Genomic DNA, 21,351 nt, shown 5'->3' with positions numbered 1-21,351 from the left:
TAATGAGCATGTGAAAAGATGCCCAACATCATCAATTATTAGGCCAGTGCCAACTAAACACACAGTGAGGTAGCACCTCACACTCCTTGGGATGGCTACTATAAAACAACTGCCACCACCATCACAAGAGAGCACATGGCCCATATTGGGTAGGATGTGGAGGAGCCCTGGCACACTGCTGGAAATGCCAAGTGCTACAGCCACCGTGGGAAACAGCGTGGTGGCTCCTCAAAGAACGAACAGTATAATGACCGCATGGCCCACAATCCTGCTTCTACATATATACCCAAAGAATTGAAATCAAGGTCTTGAGGAGATGCTCTTTATACACACGTTCATAGCAGCATTATTTGCAATCGCTGAAAGGCGGAAGCCACCCAGATGTCCATCATCAGGTGATGGATAAACACAGTGTGGTCCATCCATACCGCGGAATATTATTCAGCCTTGAAGAGGAAGGACATTCTGACACAGACTGCAACACGGACGGCCCTTGAGGACATCAGCGAAATTAGCCAGTCACAGAAGGACAAATACTATCCGATTCCACTTATATGGGATTCCTAGAGCAGTCAAAATTATAAAGACAGAAAGCGAGAGAGGGGTTTTGGGGGAGGGGAATGGAGAGTGTGTTCTGGGGGGCAGAGCTTCGTTCTGGGAAGATGAAAAGTTCTGGAGGACGGTGGTGATGCTTGCGTAACAGTACGAACACACCTAATGCTACTGAGCCAGCTAATGTGGTAAATTTTATGTTATCTTGATTTTAAAATCAAATTGAATAACTATTTTGAAAGTGTAATAAAAAACAGCAGTGCAGTAGCACAGCCGGAGCTGGGTATTGTCCCAGGTCAGCCACCAGCTATGTGACTTTGAGCGGATTTGCTTCCCTGACTTCGCAGTTCTCATCCGTGGATTGAGGCATTGGAACCGTTCTTGTGCCGAAATTATTCTTCGCTCTGAACTGATGGTTGCATGGGATGATTTGTTGTTTTTTCTTTTTTCCTTTTTCTTTCTTTTGAGACAGAGTTTTGCTCTTGTTGCCTAGGCTGGAGTGCAGTGGTGTGATCTCAGCTCACTGCAACCTCTGCCTCCCGGATTCAAGCAATTCTCCTGCCTCAGCCTCCCGAGTAGCTGGGATTACAGGCATGCGCCACCATGCCTGGCTAATTTTGTATTTTTAGTAGAGACGGGGTTTTTCCATTTTGGTCAGGCTGATCTTGAACTCCTGACCTCAGGTGGTCCACCCGCCTTGGCCTCCCAAAGTGTTGGGATTACAGGCATGAGCCACTGTGCCCAGCAATTCATTGCTGGCACCAAGAGGGGCTGCGAAATTTGGTACCTGAGCGGGGGGTGAGGTTCTACTGTCCTCCTCCCCTCATTTCTAGCGGTTTTATTTTGGAGGGAACCTGACGCTTTTCTGGGCCTGTCTGTGATAGTAATGCCGGTCGACCGGCCGTCCCTTGGGACCCTGTGGCCAGGTAGGTTGATTGGCCTGAGGTCCTTGGCTCTCCCTGAAGCCAGCTGGTTCATGCCGGCTTACTGCATCCTGGATGCCTGGGAGCCAGGCTGACCGGGCTCTGTGGGCAGCAGGCAGTGTCTGCTCCACTCAGTGTCCTTGAGTGCTGGGTGCGGTGGCCAAAGGCTGCACAGTGCAGATGGTCCTCTGGGGGCCACCTGTCTTCTCAGACAGTTGTGAGGAATCTTCTCAACTTAAAAGCTGGAGTTTGAAACAAATGGCCTTTTAGGCGATTTTTATTATTGTCTTCCCTGTTTAGTACTCTTTGGGGAAGGGTCAAGATTATGTCTACCAGCGGGGGGGTGCTAAATCGGTGGTGATTATCTGAATTTATTAATTTACAAAACTTTGTCTATTTGAGAAACACGAATAAACGCTGGTCTCTCCCTGCTGTGGAAGTGTGACATCTGTTACTGGCCCTCATTCTGAGAGTTGATTTAGTGTTTTGCAAGAATTGTTTTCTGTCTGCTTGTTAGACTTTTCCTTTCTCCTTTACATCTCCAAAGCACACAGCGCATCCACGTGTGGTCAGGCATCACAGGTCCTTTCTTTTGCCTGTGCTGGGAGCAAGTTTCAAGGCTCACTGTGGAAGAGCCGCTCACCCGGCACGTGGTCAGGGCTGCCAGGTGTGGTGGCTCACACCTGTAATCTCAGCACTTTGGGTTGCTGAGGTGAGCGAATTGCTTGAGCCCAGGAGTTTGAGACCGGCCTGGGCAACACAGCAAGACCCACTGTCTACAAAAAATACAAACATTAGCCGGGCGTGGTGGCACATGCCTGTGGTCCCAGCTACTCAGGAGGCTGAGGTGGGAGGATCGCTTGAGCCTGGGAGGTCGCGGCTGTTGTGAGCCATGGTCGTACCTCTCCCTCCAGCCTGGGTGACAGAGTGAGATCCTGTCTCAAAAAAAAAAAAATTAAACTCTCTTATCACTGTCCACCTAAATAACAGTGAGAGGCTCTCTGAAAGGAATGATGTTTATCTGGGAGCAGGGCATTGGAGTGGGCAGATACTTGCCATAGTCTACAGTGCATAGCTGGGGAGGCCAAAGAAGACAAAGGCTTTTAAAGGAAAAATGAGGATCACATGATTGTTTTGAGACAATTATCCTTGCGACAAGGATCAGCACCAAGGGTGGTATCAGGCAGAAGGTGGGCGGGTGGTTGCTGGGCAGATGTCCTCACAGTGTGTTCTGAGTGAGGCTGTGATGTCCTGTGTGCACGGCTGTGGTTTGTGCAGTCTTTGTGATGGATTTGTTATTCCCAGGCATACTAATGTGCGAGCTCTCCCTTCATGGCCCTCTCCAGCTCTGTTTGTTAAGGTTTTTAACACAAGTGACTCATTTTGATTCTGACAGCCTTAAAGCCATGGGTTCATTCCCCACCCTTCCCGAGAGCAGAAAATACAGAATAGCAAATCTGTAATGAGAACAAAGTCACTCATTGCTTTAGCAGCGGACTGAACGTTTCCTGTTACTGCTGTTGCCGTAACACACGCCCGCATGCCATACTGGTGCCCTGCGCTCCCCGTTGTTGGGCAGTCAGTCCCCTGTGTTGTGGCCTCCGTGTCGTGTGTCTCACGAGCACTGCTGAGCACCTTCTCAGGCCTCCCCTCTGCTGGGGCTGCACACCTGCCAGGAGCCGGGCGCTGTGCTGGGCAGCAAGTTTTCAGACAGCATCAAACGAAGCGAAGGGCTTTGCTGCTGTCATCCCATGGCAGTCCCCTAGGGGAGATGCCTCATGGTTGACAGCAGTGTCATTGGTGGGAGGGAAAAGACCAAAGGCTTGGAGAGAGGACGCTGGGGAGTCTAACTTAGATGGGGGCTTAAAGGTCTCTTACAAGAGGGGTTGTTTGGGTTGAGGGTCAGGGGAGGGAAGAACATGCACAAAGACCACGAGGTGGGTGCCCAGGGGAGCCCCCGCCAGCAGCACAGGGTGCCACACGGGAGCCTCTGAGGGCACCAAGCCTGGCTAGCATGGGGCGGGCATGGGAACAGGACTACCAGCGGGGAGGCCAGATGTGTACCAGGCTGGGTCGTGGGTCTGCAAGGGGATTGCTGGGTTCCAGGTACATGTTACAGCTTGGGTCAGCTGTGGGTACATTTTTTGAAAAAGAAATTCCTTAGCCAAATTTTTCTCGAGAATCTGTCGGATTCATTAACTTGCTAGCAAGGAACCCAAAAGGTGACCAAAGAAGTGCATGCTTCAGAGAGAATGTGAGCCGGAGGGGTGAGAGGAGGGTGTGAACCCAGAGCATGGACACAGATGCCGGCCTAAGCAGGAGAGAGCGGGGGTGGCAATTTATCAGTCACCACAGAAGAGCCCTCTGTGGCAGGACGCCCAAGGTGCCTGCCATTGGGAGCAGAGACACTAGGAAGCCACATCTGTGTCCGAATGGGACCACAGGTTCCCTCCAAGGAGTGTCTTACAGGCTGAGTTACAGAAGGCAGGACCCTGCGGGAGCCTGAGCTGAGCCCCATGGGAGCAGCAGGCAGGCAGGTGCAGGCCAGTGCAGTGCATTCTCCAGCCTCGGAGGTGCAGCGTGCATGAGGGCCTGCTCCTTAGTTTGAGAACAAGCAGTTGTGCTACTAGTGCCTTGGAGTGAGCTGGCAACTGTGGTAACTCAGCTTGGTGTGTGCTTGATACCTGTGCTGACCGGTCCATCTGGTGCCTGGCCGCTGTGCTTCTAGGCCTATGCCTGCTGACTGCCCTCTGCTGGGCATCGCCACTTTCAGGATGACAGCCTTAGAGCCTCCTCCCGGCCTGGCGGGGGCCCAGTGGTGGTGTCCGTCCTGAGCGTCCTCGCGTGTTCCCAGCAGCCACGGCCCCTGGGTGCTGCACCTCTCACCTGCCAAGAGGATAGTGCCGCCCCTCTGCCCGTCCTTAGGGGTGAGGGCAGAGGGGAGGGTGGAGAGATGGTGTTGTGGGCAGGGACAAGGGTGGAGAGATGGGGGTGTGGGCAGAGGGGAGGGTGGAGAGATGGGAGTGTGGACGGAAGGAAGGGTGGAGGATGGAGGTGTGGGGTGGTGTGGGGCTGGGCCATGACAGTGGGTGGGGAAGGAAGGACTTTTCAGTTGAGGAGGAGCGGCCCAGGGCAGGGAGACCCAGGCGGGATTGGGTCTGAGGACATGATGGGCTGTGTGGGGTGTGTCAGCGCGGTGGGCAGGGAGAGAGGGGAGAGCAGCGGGAGGGAGGCTTGCTCCATCTGCTTCCAGGAAGGTGCAGGCATGCTGCAGGTTTCCCCAGGGCCTTACAAGGAATTGCTGCAAGGTTTTCTACAAGACTCTTATGCAGGTGGAGAGCCAAAAGTGGCTGCAGAGCCTCCAAATCTTGACATAAACAGGTTCCCTTCCTTCAAGCGTGAAATTGGTCACTTAGGATTCCAAGGCCTCAGGAAAGCAGAGCTCCCAGCTGTGATGCTTTTTGTTTTTAGGAGGTGGTGGTGACTGATTTGCTGGAGCCAGTTTCTCATTTGGGGAAGTGTCTAGCATAATGATAGGCACAACATAGATGTTTGTCGAATTGAATTAATTCTGGTCATTTCCTGGAGGAAGACAGACAGGATGTTTTAATAGCCGGTTATTTCCTGAGCCGGAGTTGGTTGGGTCTTTAGACACCAGCTGAATGCTTAGGGATTCTTTCATTTCCTAAAGTGCTTATAAAATTATGAAAAAGCACGAATTTGCTGAAAACCTGCCTTCATACTAATCATCTTTACTCTTAAAGTACTGTGTCCACTTTCCAAGCACCCTTGCACGTGATTTCATTTGATCTGGGCAACAGCCTTGTGGGGTGGGCTGCTGCTATCCTGTTCTGTGTTTACAGAGGTAGAGGCTTCGTCAGAGGCACACAGTTGGCAGAGCAAATACTTGATGATCCCGTGATGCCACTTTTTTTTTTTTTCAATTTTGTGTGTTTTTCTTGTATAAAATATACCTAACATAAGATTTACCCTGGGATGACTTTTAAATCTCTCTTTTTTAAAAGTCTTTGTTCCACAGTATTACTTGATTTTCTGCTGTGCCATGTGTTGGACAAGACTAAACATCTCTTTCCAAAAGAATAACCTGATGCCTTTTTTCTTTGTGTTTAGGGCTCAAAATTTGGGCGGGGAATTGGACTCACTCAGCCTTCTCAACGCACGTCTGCTCGGAGATCGTTTGGGAGATCCAAGAGATTCAGTATCACTCGCTCCCTTGATGATCTTGAGGTAATTTAATTTTCATTTTTCTTCTTTTCTCCTTCAAGTTTTAAAAAATGCAAATCCACCTTGCAGATACGTCTGGCTCTTTTTTGAGTCTCTGTGGTCTCCTCCCCTCCCCGTCTGTAGTGGTAACCCCTGTTTTCCGAGGGACAGCATCCCATGCATGTTTGGGGACCTTTCTACCCTGTGATGTGTCTGAGCTGTCACCGGGCTTTCTGGGGTGCTCTTCTGTGTGCCAGACTCCAGTGAACACTTCTAGAAATGAACTGGTTTAATCCCCACAAAAACTCTACCAGGTAGGGCCTATCATTGCCCCCTTAAAGATGGGGCGTGATCCACAGACATGGGTAAGTGTCATTTTGTGTGGCTCTTCTCTCTGTGCTTCTTTTGTAAGGAACAATGAAAAGATTTTATTTTTTATAGCAGTTTTAGGTTTACAGAAAGTACAGAGAATTCTGTGCCCCCACCCACTTGTTAAAAATGTGCCGTCAGGATCATTATGTCCTGCACTGGTGTGGGTGTTTGTTACAGTTGACAGGCCAGGGTGGACATATGATTATTAGCTCAGGTCCACAGCTCACACGAGGGTTCCCGCCTGTGCTGTCCTCTCTGTGGCTTTGGGCAAATGTCCCATGCCGTGCACCCACCATTGTGTATCACCGAAAAAGCCACCGCCCTGGAGATCCTCTGTGCCCCACCTGTTTACCCTGCACCCTCCCCTTGAACACTGACAACCACTGATCCTTTGACTGTCTCATTTGACGTGTTTTAAAATGTCCTACAGGTGCATCTGTATTCTGTGTCTTCTTATTAATGTCTTATTCTAGAACATTGTATCATATTTTCAAGATTTACTCTTGGAGTTTCAGTCCAGTCCTTTTACTTGCTGTATGGCATTCTGCTATATGACGATGATTGATGCCTTCCGCTATCAATAGACAGTGGGAGTGGGAGAGAAGCTACCCTTAACGGCATTCTTGTACGTGTCTCCTTCAGCGCGTGTGGGATGGGCAAGAGTGTTCTCAGCTGGGAAGGATCTGCGTGAGCAGTGTGGCCAGGCTCCATCCACACTGACTGCTCCAGCTCCTGCTCTTCCAGGAGAATAGGTGGCTTCAGGGATGGCAGCGGTCCTGAGGATTGGCACGTTGTGGCTGCAAATAGGAATCTGCCCTTGGGTGGCCTGTTTAGCCTTGGTCTCTCTGGGGAACTCGAAGGGCAGGTCAGGGCTAGCCTGGTGTATCTGGGTGGGCAGCAGTCAGAATCAGCTGCAATGTGGTGCCCTTGCTGCTGCTGAAGACACAAAAGGTGTGTGTGCTACCTAAGGCAGGGCCTAGCTTGAGGCTGAGGACCCCGGGACCATTTTCGGCTCATACTGCCATGCTGAGCTGACCATCTGTGCACGAGTCCTGTTCATTTTCCTCCTTTTCTGTTGGTCATGAGGAACTCACAATGTGGCCCTAGGTGTGGGCTGACAGAGCTGTGCTGGTACCCTGGTGAATGATATGTGGGTCTGGGCCACGTGCTCTGTGCAACCTGCCCCTTCCCTGCTGGATTCAAACTTCTATTTCATGGTGGATTGCTGTCGGGCGTGCCCCATGCCAGGGTCAGTGCCACGCTCCTGGTAGACAGCTCCGTTGTTAATCACTGGGTGTCCCCAGTGGATGTTCCCTCTCTACCAGGGCCCTGCTGCTTTCCACATGGCGTGTGGTCCCTGCTGTCTTTGCCCCACACCTTAAACTTGCTGGCTGTAACTCTCTTACTGGGGCCAAGGAGGATGGCCCAGGTGGCAGGGCTGCCTGCACATTTCTGTGTGGGCCCTGCTCACTGCTGGCCACCTTCCATGACTCCTGGGAGAGGGATCTGAGCAGCCTTCCCAAGTGAGGGGTGGTCTGCCTCTTGAGCCCATTGTCCTGAATAACAGGAGGAAGGCTCTCCATAAGAAAACGATATTTATTAATATTTGGGAGTAGGCATCGCAATGAGAATATGCATGTGGTAGTAAACCGTGAATATTCAGGGAGGTCAAGGAAGACAGCAGTTTTTAAAGGAAAAATGAGGAGGGTCACAGGATTGTTTTGAGATAATTGCCTTACAAGGGTGGTACCAGTCCAAGGTTGGACAGGCAGTTGCGGGACAGATGTCTTCAGAGGAATATTTTTGTATGTGAGGCTGAGATGGGCTGTGTGCAAGGTTGTGGTTTTGCAGTCTTTTGTGATGCATTTGTTATCAGGTCTATGAGCATGAGAACCCTCCCTTCCTGGCCTTCTCTGGCTCTATAACACTTTGTTAGGGTTTTTAATACAAGTGACTCCATTTTCATTCTGATAACTTTTGCATTTCCCCCTTTTAATTGAGATCTTTCTCCAAAAGCGTAGCTGACCTGCAGTCAGGCTTTGATTGCCCCTTGGTGCTGGGATGGAGCTGTTCCAGTTTGGTGTGGTCTGGTTCCACGTCAGCAGGAAGTGACTGGTGACCAGGAGTCAGTGTCAGAGCTCAGTTATCCACATTTGAGCAACCAGGGAGGTGTGGAGGGAGTGGCCCTCAGGTGCAGTCTACCTGAGTCCACTGTTAAGTACGGTTTTGTCTGTTCCATGGATGTTGGCATCATCTCAACACGCTGGGCCAACATTATTCTATTAGGAGTTGTACTTCTGCAGGGACTTAAGCAACAGATAAAAAATTTAAAAAGGGAAGATGCAGAGTGAAATTAATAATAATATGACAATCCCAGGTTGCATAAGATTTTGAGTCATGAACATAGGCTTAAAGACAACCAGTTGAATACATCAAATGACCATGGAAAATTGGGTGAGACTTTATGTAATATATGGCCTGTTTCCTTTTTTGGTGTGTATGTATTTTTTCCTTTTTGTGGAGAATGGGGTTTCTCATGTTGCCCAGGCAGATCTTGAACTCCTGGGCTCAAGCTATCTTCCCACCTCTACTGAGATTACAGGCATGAGCCACCATGCCCACACCCATTTTCTTATTTTGGGTATATGGGCCTTAATTTTCCCAGAAGAATTTATCCAGGTTTAGCATGTAATATCAGCAATAGCACAGACGTTTCCTTCTTTACGCAACGGATAATGTAGACCAATTTTGTCATCTAGTGTCCCATGACTGAGTTGGATTAAAGCGCAGTGAGCACCAGTTGTATTAGGGATGTTGCCAAAGTCACCCACTAGGTGGACTCAAGGATCTCTTAGGGTTCTATCTAGTTCCCAGCAGAAGCTACTGATTGTGAAATTTTGATTACACCATTATTGTGCTGAGTCAAAAAGGTAGGCATTAAGAGGGGTAAATGTCTCATTATAAAATGGAGTCTTATTCCAGTGCCTTGGGAGAAGCTGCCCACAGCATGAAGCTGTCAGCTTCTAGCCCTGTCTTGTGGTCTAAGTGTCTCTGGTTGTGGCATCAGTGGTTTGGTGAACTCTTGGTGTGTCCCATGCATCAGGAATGAGATTTGTCCCTTAAAATTCATTTAGTTTCAGCTTATAGGGCTTCAGGAATAGAGTAGTTCTCTGCTTTTAATAATTCTATGGAAGAAAGTTGGATGGGAGGAAGTTGGAAGAATTGGGGAGCTTGGAAACAGTGCACAGGGCTCCCATCTGATAACAGGAGTATTGCAGCTTTTCTTCAGAAACATGGCTTCTTCTACCTTGATCACACAAGAAAAAAATCACTCCGATTTTAACAACCTCCTGAGGCTGGGAAGACAAACCAAAGCAGACTATAGATTTTTCCTACAGTCTTAAGGTTTCTGGCCTGACAGGAAGTGACAGTTTTTACTCACCCGCTGTAAGGCTGGAACCCTTGAAGCAGGATGTTCTATGCACATTCTCAAATTTGAGATTCCAGACAAGGCGTTGGGAACAAAACCAGTGGTTTCTGTTGTATCCTGCTATAAAGAGGGAACAGATTTGTTGTTGTTGTTGTTGTTGTTGTTGTTGTAAATAACCATGTTGCCATAAGAATACTTGTGAACAGTTTCCAGATTTTGGAGGGATTGAGTAGGGAGAAAAAGCAAATGTTTTTACTTTTGTTTTCACAGAAGTATACTTTACCAGATTGCTGTAAGTTATAGACAGTTTAAGAAAGAAAACATCCTGGCCGGGCGTGGTGGCTCACGCCTGTAATCCCAGCACTTTGGGAGGCCAAGGCAGGCGGATCACGAGGTCTGGAGATCGAGACCATCCTGGCTCACATGGTGAAACCCCGTCTCTACTAAAAATACAAAAAACTAGCTGGGCGAGGTGGCAGGCACTTGTAGTCCCAGCTACCTGGGAGACTGAGGCAGGAGAATGGTGTGAACCCGGGAGGCAGAGCTTGTAGTGAGCCGAGATCGCACCACTGCACTCCAGCCTGGGTGACAGAGTGAGACTCTATCTCCAAAAAGAAAAAGAGAAAACATCCTTAGATCTGGAAAACAAACATTTAAGTAAAGAACCAACAATGTTTCAAATAGAAGTCATAAAATCATCTCATCAGTTATTTAATCTCATGTAATTAATTTTTGTTCTGCTTGCTCTTGATAAGTAGTTTCACAAATTCGTCTGTTTCCTTATTAGAGTTCTGAAGAATTTTCATTTAGTCTGTCGATCTTAAAGTTATTAGAAACCTGTATTTAAGAGTACTTCTTAGAGTCTTTTCCCTGAAATCTGATTGCAAATACTTTTAGAGAGAAAAATCAAAGCAATAACAATGGATAAGAAAAACAGAATAGCCATGGTTTAAAATCTGGTATAAGTTCATTATAATTGACAATTGACAAGGAAATCTGGCTGTTTCTGTAGCATACAACATGATAACCAGAGTTATGGCGTATTAGATTTCTAAGAGTTTTATACAATTTTGGAACATTCCTATAAAAACACACCCATAAATGTGACTGAAGGAAGGTCTAGCGTCACGTATCATTTTAGTGTTTTTTATACAATTTACCAGATAAGCCTAACAATTTACTGGCTTTATAAGATTAGAGATACGTCCTTTGAGGCTCTCCAGGGGCTTGACTGGAAAATACTAAAGCTAATTATGGGTCAAAAAGATTTAATTTAGAATTTGTATCTTGGGGAAGCCCATCAAAGATACCAGAAGATTTAAAACACGTGATCAAAACAGTAGCACAGGTCACTTATTAGATAATAGTCATTCATTTAACCTGAATAAGAAGGACTTCAAAAGCAACACAGGGAGTTCCATGAATGTAAACAAACAACCCACTCAAAGCTCAGTTTTCCTAAAAAATAAAAAAACTTAATAAAGACAGCACAGGAAATCATCTTGATAAAACCTAAAATCTTTGTTTCGTAGGCTTGTTACCAAAAAGGTAAAGGAAAACCTCCTGTGGTGTGATTGCCTCTCCTCATGGGAAGCCCATTTGGTTTGCCTGGAAGTAGAACCTGATGAAAAGTACTTGAATTTAATGAGACATAGAAAGAGTGTGTCCAGGGTTATGAGCGCGCACCATATTATGGAGGAGTATAAATGTAACAGTACCTTGAGCAGGGCAGTACATGGCTCTAAGTCACAGCATGGGAAGTTTTCTGCTTCCATGGCACAGTTCATACGCATCCAGAAAAGCCGAATGTACAGAATCGAGTTATACAGGTGGAAAACAGTACGTCAGACCATAGTAACAGAGTTAAAACTGGAGAAAAAAGTTATAGGAGCTGACAAAAAAGTTGAAGGAAAGAGTTCTTGCCCAGCCAAGCAAGCAGCTGCAGCTTCTCAAGGGGAGAGAGTGGAAGGCAGTGATATGTGGCCTGCAAATCACACGCAGCAAGGCCAAGTCAAAGCCGAGCTTCTCAGATTCACATCGAGAGGAAGACTCTACCTGGAGAAATGAAATTGCCATTCTAAATGAAGACAGCATTTCTAACCTGAAACGAGGGAAATTAGATGGAGACTAAAATAGAAAAAAGCTGCAGTTCAGAAGCTTGTTTTATAAACATATTTCAGAATTGAAAATCAAAATGTCCTGCAGTTTTACTAATAGCTGATCAATACTTCAAGAAAATCCTGTTGTTCTAACATAAGCAACTATGTTTTTTGCTTTGTATTAGTGTATTTTTAATATTAAAACTTGGGCTTTAGAAAGAATTATAATTTTCTTCTAATTATAACCAACTTAATCATATAAAATTTATTTCATAAATTCACCCTTCACAGACCTTTTATGACCTGTATAGGCCTTCGATGACATACTTAAGCCTTTCTGCTTTGTTCTGTACTTCCTCTTTCTTAAAAAAAAACAGGCATTTTACTTTAGGACAAAAATTTACCACACAGGAGTCTTTCTCATACAAAATTATTCACTTTTGTTTTTAACCTTCCTTACTAAAATACATCTACATACCTATAACTTTCTTCACATCTCTCTCTTTCCTACTTAGTGATTTCTTTCTCTTTTCTTTCTAAACCCATATTTTGAAACAAATTTTAAATAATCTCCAAACTAGACAAAATTACTCTTTTTTCTCAATAAAGAATACATTTTTATTCCTCTCTTATACTTTTTCTCTTCAGAAACGTATCTTACTTTTGGTATACTTTGTATACTGATATATATATACACACACACACATATTAGAATATACATATTAGAATGTATTATATATACATATGTATATACACACACACACATATTAGAATTTTAACTCTTAGTAACTGTAATTTTTAGTGAAAACCTTGGAAGCAAGAAACTTTTAAACTGCCGGTCACATATCAGTATTTTATAGATGAGAACCATTTTATAATTTTTGGAAACATGTTTTCCCATAACATAATTCCTTTGTGTATTAACAGGCAAAAATATTTAGTTCTTCTCTAAAATTTAATAAGCCAAGAACAAACATACATTTGTGTTCAGCAATTTATGTTTTAGTACTTTATCTTATATGGAAATGACTTAGACATTTTATGAGTATCTATCATTTAATTTAACATAGCATAACTTTAAGATTTCAGATTACCTGGCAGTTTTTTATAAGCACTTTCCCATCTACATTTACCTAATTTATTTATTTTTAATAATTATACCTAGGTTACTTATGAAAACTGAGATATTAGAAAAAAACTAGTCTTCAAGTTATTTCCCTTTTCACCATTTGTATAGCCTATGAATATCAGGTTTTTACCCAAGAAATGTAAATAGAGGGGTATTTTGCTGGTAATACAGAAGATACAGCAATTTTTATTAAACTAACATTGTTAGTCTTAGTCATTAAAAAGTTATACAAATAAAGATAATTGTGTCTTTAGGCTGGATTCATACTTTTATAACCTTAAGACGTCTAGCAGAGATAAATATAATCCTGTCTGACCAGTAAAACCAGGCAAAAATGTATGCTGACAGTTTTGAAGACATTTCTATTTTTATTTTATCAACAAATTTAAAACCAACTTATTTATCCAAGATTTACTTAAATCAGCTGGGTGCGGTGGCACATGCCTATAATCCCAACACTTTGGGAGGCTGAAGCAAGAGGATTGCTTGAGCCCAGGTGTTGGAGACCAGCCTGGGCAACATGGCAAGATCCCATCTGTACAAAAAATTAAAAAATTAGGCAGGTATAATGGTGCACGCCTTTAGTCCCAGCTAATCACGAGCCTGAGGTGGAAGGATCGCTTGAGCCCAGGAGGTTGAAGCCATAGTGATCCATGTTTGTACCACTGCATGCACCCCAGCCTGGGTGACAGAGAAAGAACCTATCTCAAAAAAACAAAAAAGATTTATTTAAGTCACATGAACTAAAAAGCATTTGGGTTAATTACTATATATTTTATATGAGCTCTTGTTTAAGCCAATCCGAATAGAATTTCCTAAGGGATTTCTGGCTATGCCAGATTTTACCATGTAGGTACAACATATAATATGTGTAAACATACATAAAAGCATATACACACAAATGAAGATCTTATGGCTTTCATTTTAGAATTTTGGTCATGAAACAGCAAAAGATAGTAATACAAATTCACTGGTTTATAAAAGATAGTTGGATCAAATTATATTTTTGACAAAATGGGACTTTTATCCGTGGCTAAGTTCTGTTTACCCTGATAAGTAATTCATGAAGGCTATGGACCAGAATTTTAGATAAAGCAGTTTTCATAGCAGTTTGACTTTTAAAAACCTTTTAATCCTTTTTTCAGATTCAAATGAATTTAGGGTTGAATATTCAGATGTTTACATTTTAGCTAGGCCTGGCTAAATTGTATTTAAAAAACCCAGAATTTTCAAGTTGCCTTGAATTTGTAACAAATCTTTTTGTTTGTTTGCCTTTTTCTGGCTCTAAAGTGTCAGACAAAATAATTTTTATGTCAGACAGAGATACCTTATAGTATTGCTCTGAGCTTAAGATTTTAACCTGTTCGGGCACGGTAGCTCAAGCCTGTAATCCCAGCACTTTGGGAGGCCGAGACGGGCGGATCACGAGGTCAGGAAATCGAGGCCATCCTGGCTAACACGGTGAAACCCCGTCTCTACTAAAAAAAAATACAAAAATCTAGCTGGGCGAGGTGGCGGGCGCCTGTAGTCCCAGCTACTCATGAGGCTGAGGCAGGAGAATGGCGGGAACCCGGGAGGCGGAGCTTGCGGTGAGCTGAGATCCGGCCACTGCACTCCAGCCCCGGAGATAGAGCGAGACTCCGTCTCAAAAACAAAACAAAACAAAACAAAACAAAACAAAACAAAACAAAAAACAACAACAAAAAAAGATTTTAACCTGTTTGATCTGACAGCCTAGCTTATATAAACATTTATAAAGTTTTTTTCCAGAATATCAAATTTTCAATTAACTTTTTCACCACCCTAAGCAATTGTTAGACAAACCTAAATTTACATTTCCAAAAGGTGTCTGCATTGTTGGTTGCCATAGATTTGAAATAATTTATAAAGCCATTAGTTTGAAAGCCCTTTAACACTTAAAAGAAAATCTTAGTTTCCATAAGCAATGAGTTTATCTTAATGCTGGCAGAAAACTCATCAGATTCAAAGTTGGCAGAAAAAAGAGATGGAGAGTTAACCCTGTAGTTAGTTACAGTTTTTAACAAGCTTAGACAGTTAGAAAAATGGCCATCCAGTGCTGCATGTTTCCTCATGTAGTTTGCCCATCACTGCACAAGAATGGACCACCGTATAGCTGGCCAGAGTCCCAGAAGACCTGGTGTACCTCAATGTTTAAAAATCCCATTTCATTTCTTATTAATCTCTTGAGCAAAAAAAAATCCTGTAATTCCTGTCAGGGAGTTTGGACTGGTGCCTTATATGGTGCTGACTGCCCTTGTTAATTGGCCATCCCATACCCATTATTTAGAATCTTTAGTTTTGCTCTCAGATCATGGCCAGAAACAAGCAAGAGAAAAAAGAGCCAAATCATATACAGATGTGCGTAAGCAAATCAAAATGAAACAAAAAATAAGTGTATTCACAGAAATTTTAAGCCAGGCATGCAGTCCAAACAGAACATTCAACCGGATGTGCAGAACCAGACAGAATATAAATTCTGTAGTAACCAGAGGGACATGGTCCTTATACAAGAAGGGACTTGCCAGAAGAGACAAAAAGTCTTTTATCATCCCAGACAGATGCAAGGTCCTTTATTAAGGTCCTTTATTAACTCATCCCAAATAAAGTGAAAAAGAGCTTCTTACAAAAAATGGGAGGCTTGGTTTGAAAGAAGACTTTTAAAGGCAGAAGAGGTGAGCCATGGAAGCAGAGAGCTCAAAGGGCTTAATTGAGTACTGCATACCAGTTCCAAGGATTAATGATTCTTTCCACAGGTGATCCTTCTCCACGTCGCACTTCTGACACCAGTTATGTCATCCTAAATAACAAATAGGGAGGGAGACTCTCCAAAAGAAAATGGTATTTATTCAGGAATAGGCATTGCAATGGGATAAATGTTATGGTAAACTATGTGCATATTTAGGGAAGTAATGGAAGATAAAGGTTTCTTAAGGAAAAATGAATATGATTACAAAATTATTTTGAGATAATTTTTCTTAGCTACAAGGATCAATAACAAGGGTGGCATGATTCTGAGGTTGGACAGGCAGTTGCTAGGCAGATGTCCTCGCAGAAGTAATTTGTGTGTGTGTATAAGGTTGTTTGGCCTTTGTGCAAGGTTATAGTTTTCCAGTCTGTTATGATAAGTCTTGTTATCAGGCATTTGTCTATGAGAACCCTCCCTTCCTAACCTTCCCTAGCTCTATTTATCAGAGTTTTTAATAGAGTGACTCCGTTTTGAGTCTGACAACTTTCACAGACCCAAAGAGGCCTACCAGACATTAGCTTCTGTCTGAGAGACAAGAGTTGTGAGTTAAAATAATTTGTCCCTTTCTTTGGAAGGGATGTTTGACTCCTAAAACTTTGCCAATGGGGCAGGCCACTGAGTCTCTGTAGGTTCTGCCTCGCACCCTCCAGAGTGCATGTGGCATGCTAAGGCCTCTGGCATACTTGCCGCTTCTTGCTCATCTGTTCCAGTTAGCCTGATGTTAAAGGTATAATGAGCCACTGTGATGTTCTGAGTTGAACCAGATCATACAGGTCCTCTGGGACTACCTTGCTGGAGGGTGAGAGGGTTAATGAGGCCTGGGGTAGGACTACAAGCATACATTGCTGCCTGTCCTATGTGAGAGTGAACTGAGTTTCATCTTTCTGATAGGAGTGGAAAAGAAAGCATTCCTAGATCAGTGTGTGCATGCTGCATCCTGGGGGGATGTTACTGTACTCTAGCAAAGGTAACACATCTGGCACAGCAGCTGCGATTGGCGCTTCTTCTTAGTTAAGTTTGTAGTAGCTCACTGTCATCGCCGTGATCCATCTGAACTTTGTAGGACCAGACTGGTATGAGTTAACTTGGGTGTGACAGGGACTACCACTTTCACCTTTTTTGAAGTCTTTGAGGATGGTACCAGTCTGGGCTGTCTTTTCCCTGATGTGGCATTGTTTTTCACTAACCGTCTTGGTTTGGGTTGGGGAAGGAGACTGTGCCACGGGCTTCTCCTGGACTTTTCCAGCTGAGTAGCTCTTACCTAGTGAGTGAAGGAACCAATGTGAGGGTTCTGCCGGTCATTTCATGTATACATTTGGGAACTAGGGAAATGACCGTGGGTGGGTCTGTGGATCTGTTGTGAGCTAGACTGGGGCCAGGACTCCCTTCATAACCTGGCTTCCATACGCCCCTTCTTTATAGGGAGAACATGGTAGCGCTTTGGGTCCCTAGATAGTGTCGATTCCTACCCTAAGTTCAACGAAACCAGAAAGCTCTGGGCATTCCCCTTTCCCTAACGCACCACTTCCCAAGCAAGTGGCCAACAGCCCCATGGAGAAAGATTGGGGAAATGACTGTTGATGACACCTGCCTTGGTGTTACAAGGACCTGCCTAATTCTGTTCTGCATTCCTTTAATCAGTGGCTTCCAGGTTTGAGAAATGGCTCACATTTTTCAAATTGGACAAAGGATCATAACTTTATTGGGGTTGCTGCCCTTGGCCTTGATTCTTTAAAACTGTGTAAATTAAGCAATACTCTTGCTGGCTGCCCAGCCAGCTTGCCCCAGGAACACCTGATTTTCCTCCTGCAACATGGGAAGCCTGGTGGAGCTGAGAATTCCACTTCTTGGAGGCTCTGCTCACCTTTACAAGTCCTGAATGGGGCTCCGCCATGTCGCCTTCTGGTTGTAGGGGATTAGGGCTTTATTAGATTCTGCCAGGGACACCTGCCATTCACATTTTGCCCTTAGTTGGTACTTAATGATACCGGGTACATGTTGATGACTCTCTCTCACAAATGGACTTTCATGTAATGCCACACTCAGTAAGTGCATTCTTTCTAAGCCCTTGGAACATTACAAAAGCTAATGAGCCTGGGCATTACATGTGCTGGACGGTAAAACAAATCTCAAAAAGAATTTCAAGCCTGTCCTGCAGAAACTGTTTCCTGCCACAGTGCAGGTACACTGTAAGCCAGTAGCAAAATGTGTTTGCTAAGTAAGCAGTCCATTACAAAATAATCCAGAGTTCACAGACGCAATCACAATGGAAGCTAGAAAGCATTTTGAAACAAACATCAATGAGAATACTACATATCCAAACTTGTGGGATGTAGCTGAAACTGTGTGTAAAGGAGAGTTCACAGCTTTCAACGCATATACTAGAGATGAAGGAAAATAGAACGTCATCTCAAGAAGTTAGACAAAAAGTTGTAGAACAGAATTACAGGACGCCAAAGCTAGGCAATAATAAAAGGTAAAAGCATCAGTTAATGAAACAGAAAACCAACAAACTAACAAAAAATAAAGAAAGATTATTTCCCAGCTCATTTTATGAGGCTACCATAACCTTGGTATCAAAAATCTGACAAAGACATAAGAAAGGGAAATCATAGGCCAAGCTTGCCAATAAACATGTGTGAGAATCCTAAACAAAACATTAGCAATGTGATTCCAGCAATTTATAAAAAGGGTAACATACACATTTGTTTCAAGGACACAGTATTTTTTAACATTTGAAAATCAATCAATTTAACTTACTATATTAACAGAATAAATAAAAAAAAGTATTATCTCAACAGAAGCAGGAAAGGCATTTGGTAAAATTCAGTATCCATTTATGGTAAAACAAAGTTAAAAGAATTAAAAGGAATTTCCTTAATCTGATAAGGATATCAGAAAACTCTATGGCATCATAATTAATTATGGAATAATAATTAAGCTTTCCCTGTGCAATCAGGAACAAGAGAAAGATTTCAATTTAAATCGTTACCGGAAGTCCTGGTTAGTATACTAAGAAAGTAAAAACAACAAAAGTTTAAAAAGCTTGCAAAGAAGAAGTGAAAATGTTATTGTTCTCAGATGATGTGATTGTAACAGAAGATCCAAAAGTCCAGTGGTGGCTCACACCTGTAATCCCAGCACTTTGGGAGGCTGAAGTGAGCAGATCATTTGAGTTCAGGAGTTTGAGACCAGCCTGGGCAACGTGGCTAAGACCTGTCTCTAAAAAAATACAAAAGTTATCTGGGTGTGGTGGTATGTGCCCATAGTCCCAGCTGCTTGTGGGAGCTGAGGTGGGAGGATTGCCTGAGCCTGGGAGGTCGAGGCTGCAGTAAGCTGTGTTTGTGCCACTGCATTCTAGCCTGGGGGACAAAGTGAGACCTTGTCTCCAAGAAAAAGAAAAATAAAAGAAAAGAAAATCCCAAAGTATCTATAGACCAGTTATTAAAATGAATTAATTCAATAAGGTTGCTAGATACATGGTTAATATACAAAAATCAGTTGTATATACATTTAGAAAATGACCTATATATTCAGTGCAGTTTTAATCAAAATGCCAAGAGGTTTTTGATTAAAGAAGATGATTCTAAAATCTTCATGGGAATACAAAGGGCCAAGAGTAGCCAAGATTATCTTTTACAATTTTTTTTTTTTTTTTTTTTTTTTTTAAGATAGCTTCTTGCTCTGTCACCCATACTGGAGTGCAGTGATGCAATCTTGGCTCACTGCAACCTCTGCCTCCTGGGCTGAAGCGATCCTTTGGCCTCGGCCCCCCATGTAGCTGGGAGTACAGGAGTGAGCCATCATGCCTGGATAATTTTTGTATTTTTTGTAGAGACAGAGTTTCACTATGTTGTCCAGGATGGTCTCAAACTCCTGAGCTCAGGTGATCCACCTGCCTTGGCCTTCCAAAGTGCTAGGATTACAGGCATGAGCCACCACGCCTGGCTTTTCAATTTATTTTAATTGTGGTAAAATACATACAACAAAATTTATTATTTTAACCGTTTTTAAGTATGCAGTTCAGTGTTATTAAACTCACTCATAATGTGCAACCATCACCACCATCCATCTCTAGAAGTTTTTTTTGTCTTGTTAGACTCTGTACCCATTAAACACTAATTCCCCATTCCCCCCACCCCCAGGCCTTGGCAGCCACCATTCTACTTTCTATCTCTATGATTTGGACTATTCTAGGTATCACTAGAATAGTGTTCACTATTCTAAGTGAAATCATACAGTATTTGTCTTTTTGTAAGTGGCTTATTTCACTTGGCATAATGTTCTCAGGGGTCATCCATGTTGTAGCACGTGTCAGAATGTCCTTCCTTTTCAAGGCTGAATAATATTCTACTGTGTGGATATACTCACATTTTGCTTATCTGTTCACCTGTTGATAGACACTTGTGTTGCTTCTATGTTTTAGCTATTGTGAATAATACTGCTATGAATATGGTTGTATAAATACCTGTTGAGTTCCTGCTTCCCATTCTTTTGGGCATATCCCAAAAGTGGAATTTCTGTATCATTTGGTAATCCTATTTTTAATTTTTGAGAAACCACCATACTGTTTTCCATAGTGGCTGTACCACGGATATTCCTAATGACAGTGCACAAGGTTTCTAGCTTCTCCTTGACAACAACACTTTCTGTTTTTTTGATAGTAGTCATGCTAATGAGTATGAAGTGGTATCTCATTTTTTTTGATTTGTGTTTCCCTAATGTTTAGTGATGCTGAGCATCTTTTCATGTGCTTTTTGGCTATTTGCATATTTTCTTTGGAGAAATGTCTACTCAAGTCCTTTACCCATTTTTTAATTGGGTTGTTTGTTTTTGTTGTTGAGTTTTAGGAGTTCTGTCTGTATTCCAGATATTAACCCCATATCAGATACATGATTTGCAAATGTTTTCTCATTCTGTGGGTTGCCTTTTTACTCTGTTGATACTATCTTTGGTGTACAAAATTCTTAAATTTTCATGAAGCCCAATTTATCTGTTTTTTCATTTGTCGTGTGTGCTTTTGATATCCAAGAAATCATTGCCAAATCCAGTGTCTTGAAACTTTTACCCTGTTTTCTTCTAAGTTTTATTGTTTCAGGTGTTATTTAGGTCTTTGACCCATTTTGAAGTAACTTTTGTATATGGTGTCAGGTAAAGGTCCGTTTTTATTCTTTTGCATGTGGATATCCTTTTCCCAGCACCATTTATGAAGAGATTATCCTTTATTTTCCCATTGAATGGTTTTGGTACCCTTGTCAAAAATGATTTGACTATTTATGTAAGGGTTTATTTCTGGGCTTTCTTTTCTATTCCATTGGTCTTATGTATATGTCTTTATGCCAGTGCCACACTGTTTTGATTACTGTAGCTTTGAAATCAGGAAGTTCAAGTCCTCTAGCTTTGTTCTTCTTTTTCAAGATTGTTTGGGCTATTTAGGGTCTCTTGAAATCCCAAGTGAATTTTAGGATGGCTTTTTCTATTTCTGTAAAAAGTCATTGGGATTTCAGTAGGGATTACATTGAATCTGCAGATTGCTTTGGGGAGTATTGACATCTTAACTATATCAAGTCTGTCCATCCATCAACATGGGATATGTTATATTTACTTAAGTCTTTATTCCTTTCAGCAATGTTTTCTAGTTTTCATTGTACAAGTCTTTCACCTCTTTGGTTCAGTTAATTCCTCAGTATTCTTTTTATACTATTGTTAATGTAATTGTTTTTATAACTTACTTTTCAGATTTTTCACTGTCAGTGTAGAAATGCAACGGATTTTTGTGTGTTGACTTCGTGTCCTCCTGTTTGCAGAATTCATTTGTTAGCTCTATTAGGGTTTTTTTTTTTTTTTTTTTTTTT

General features: G+C 43.0%; 1 protein-coding gene across 2 annotated transcripts in view; it reads left to right on the top strand.

Moving 5' to 3' along the window:
• Positions 1-21,351, top strand: part of RGS12 (regulator of G protein signaling 12) — a 143,480-nt gene that overhangs the window by 43,324 nt on the left and 78,805 nt on the right. For both annotated transcript variants that reach the window (XM_023206824.2, XM_023206825.2), the window contains exon 3: positions 5,607-5,723. In XM_023206824.2, coding sequence (XP_023062592.1) covers positions 5,607-5,723 — 117 coding nt within the window. The remainder of the gene's footprint in view (positions 1-5,606; positions 5,724-21,351) is intronic.

Source organism: Piliocolobus tephrosceles, chromosome 3 (assembly GCF_002776525.5).
Source record: "Piliocolobus tephrosceles isolate RC106 chromosome 3, ASM277652v3, whole genome shotgun sequence".
NCBI classification, from domain to species: domain Eukaryota; kingdom Metazoa; phylum Chordata; class Mammalia; order Primates; family Cercopithecidae; genus Piliocolobus; species Piliocolobus tephrosceles.
This window is presented reverse-complemented; position numbering and strand designations above follow the sequence as displayed.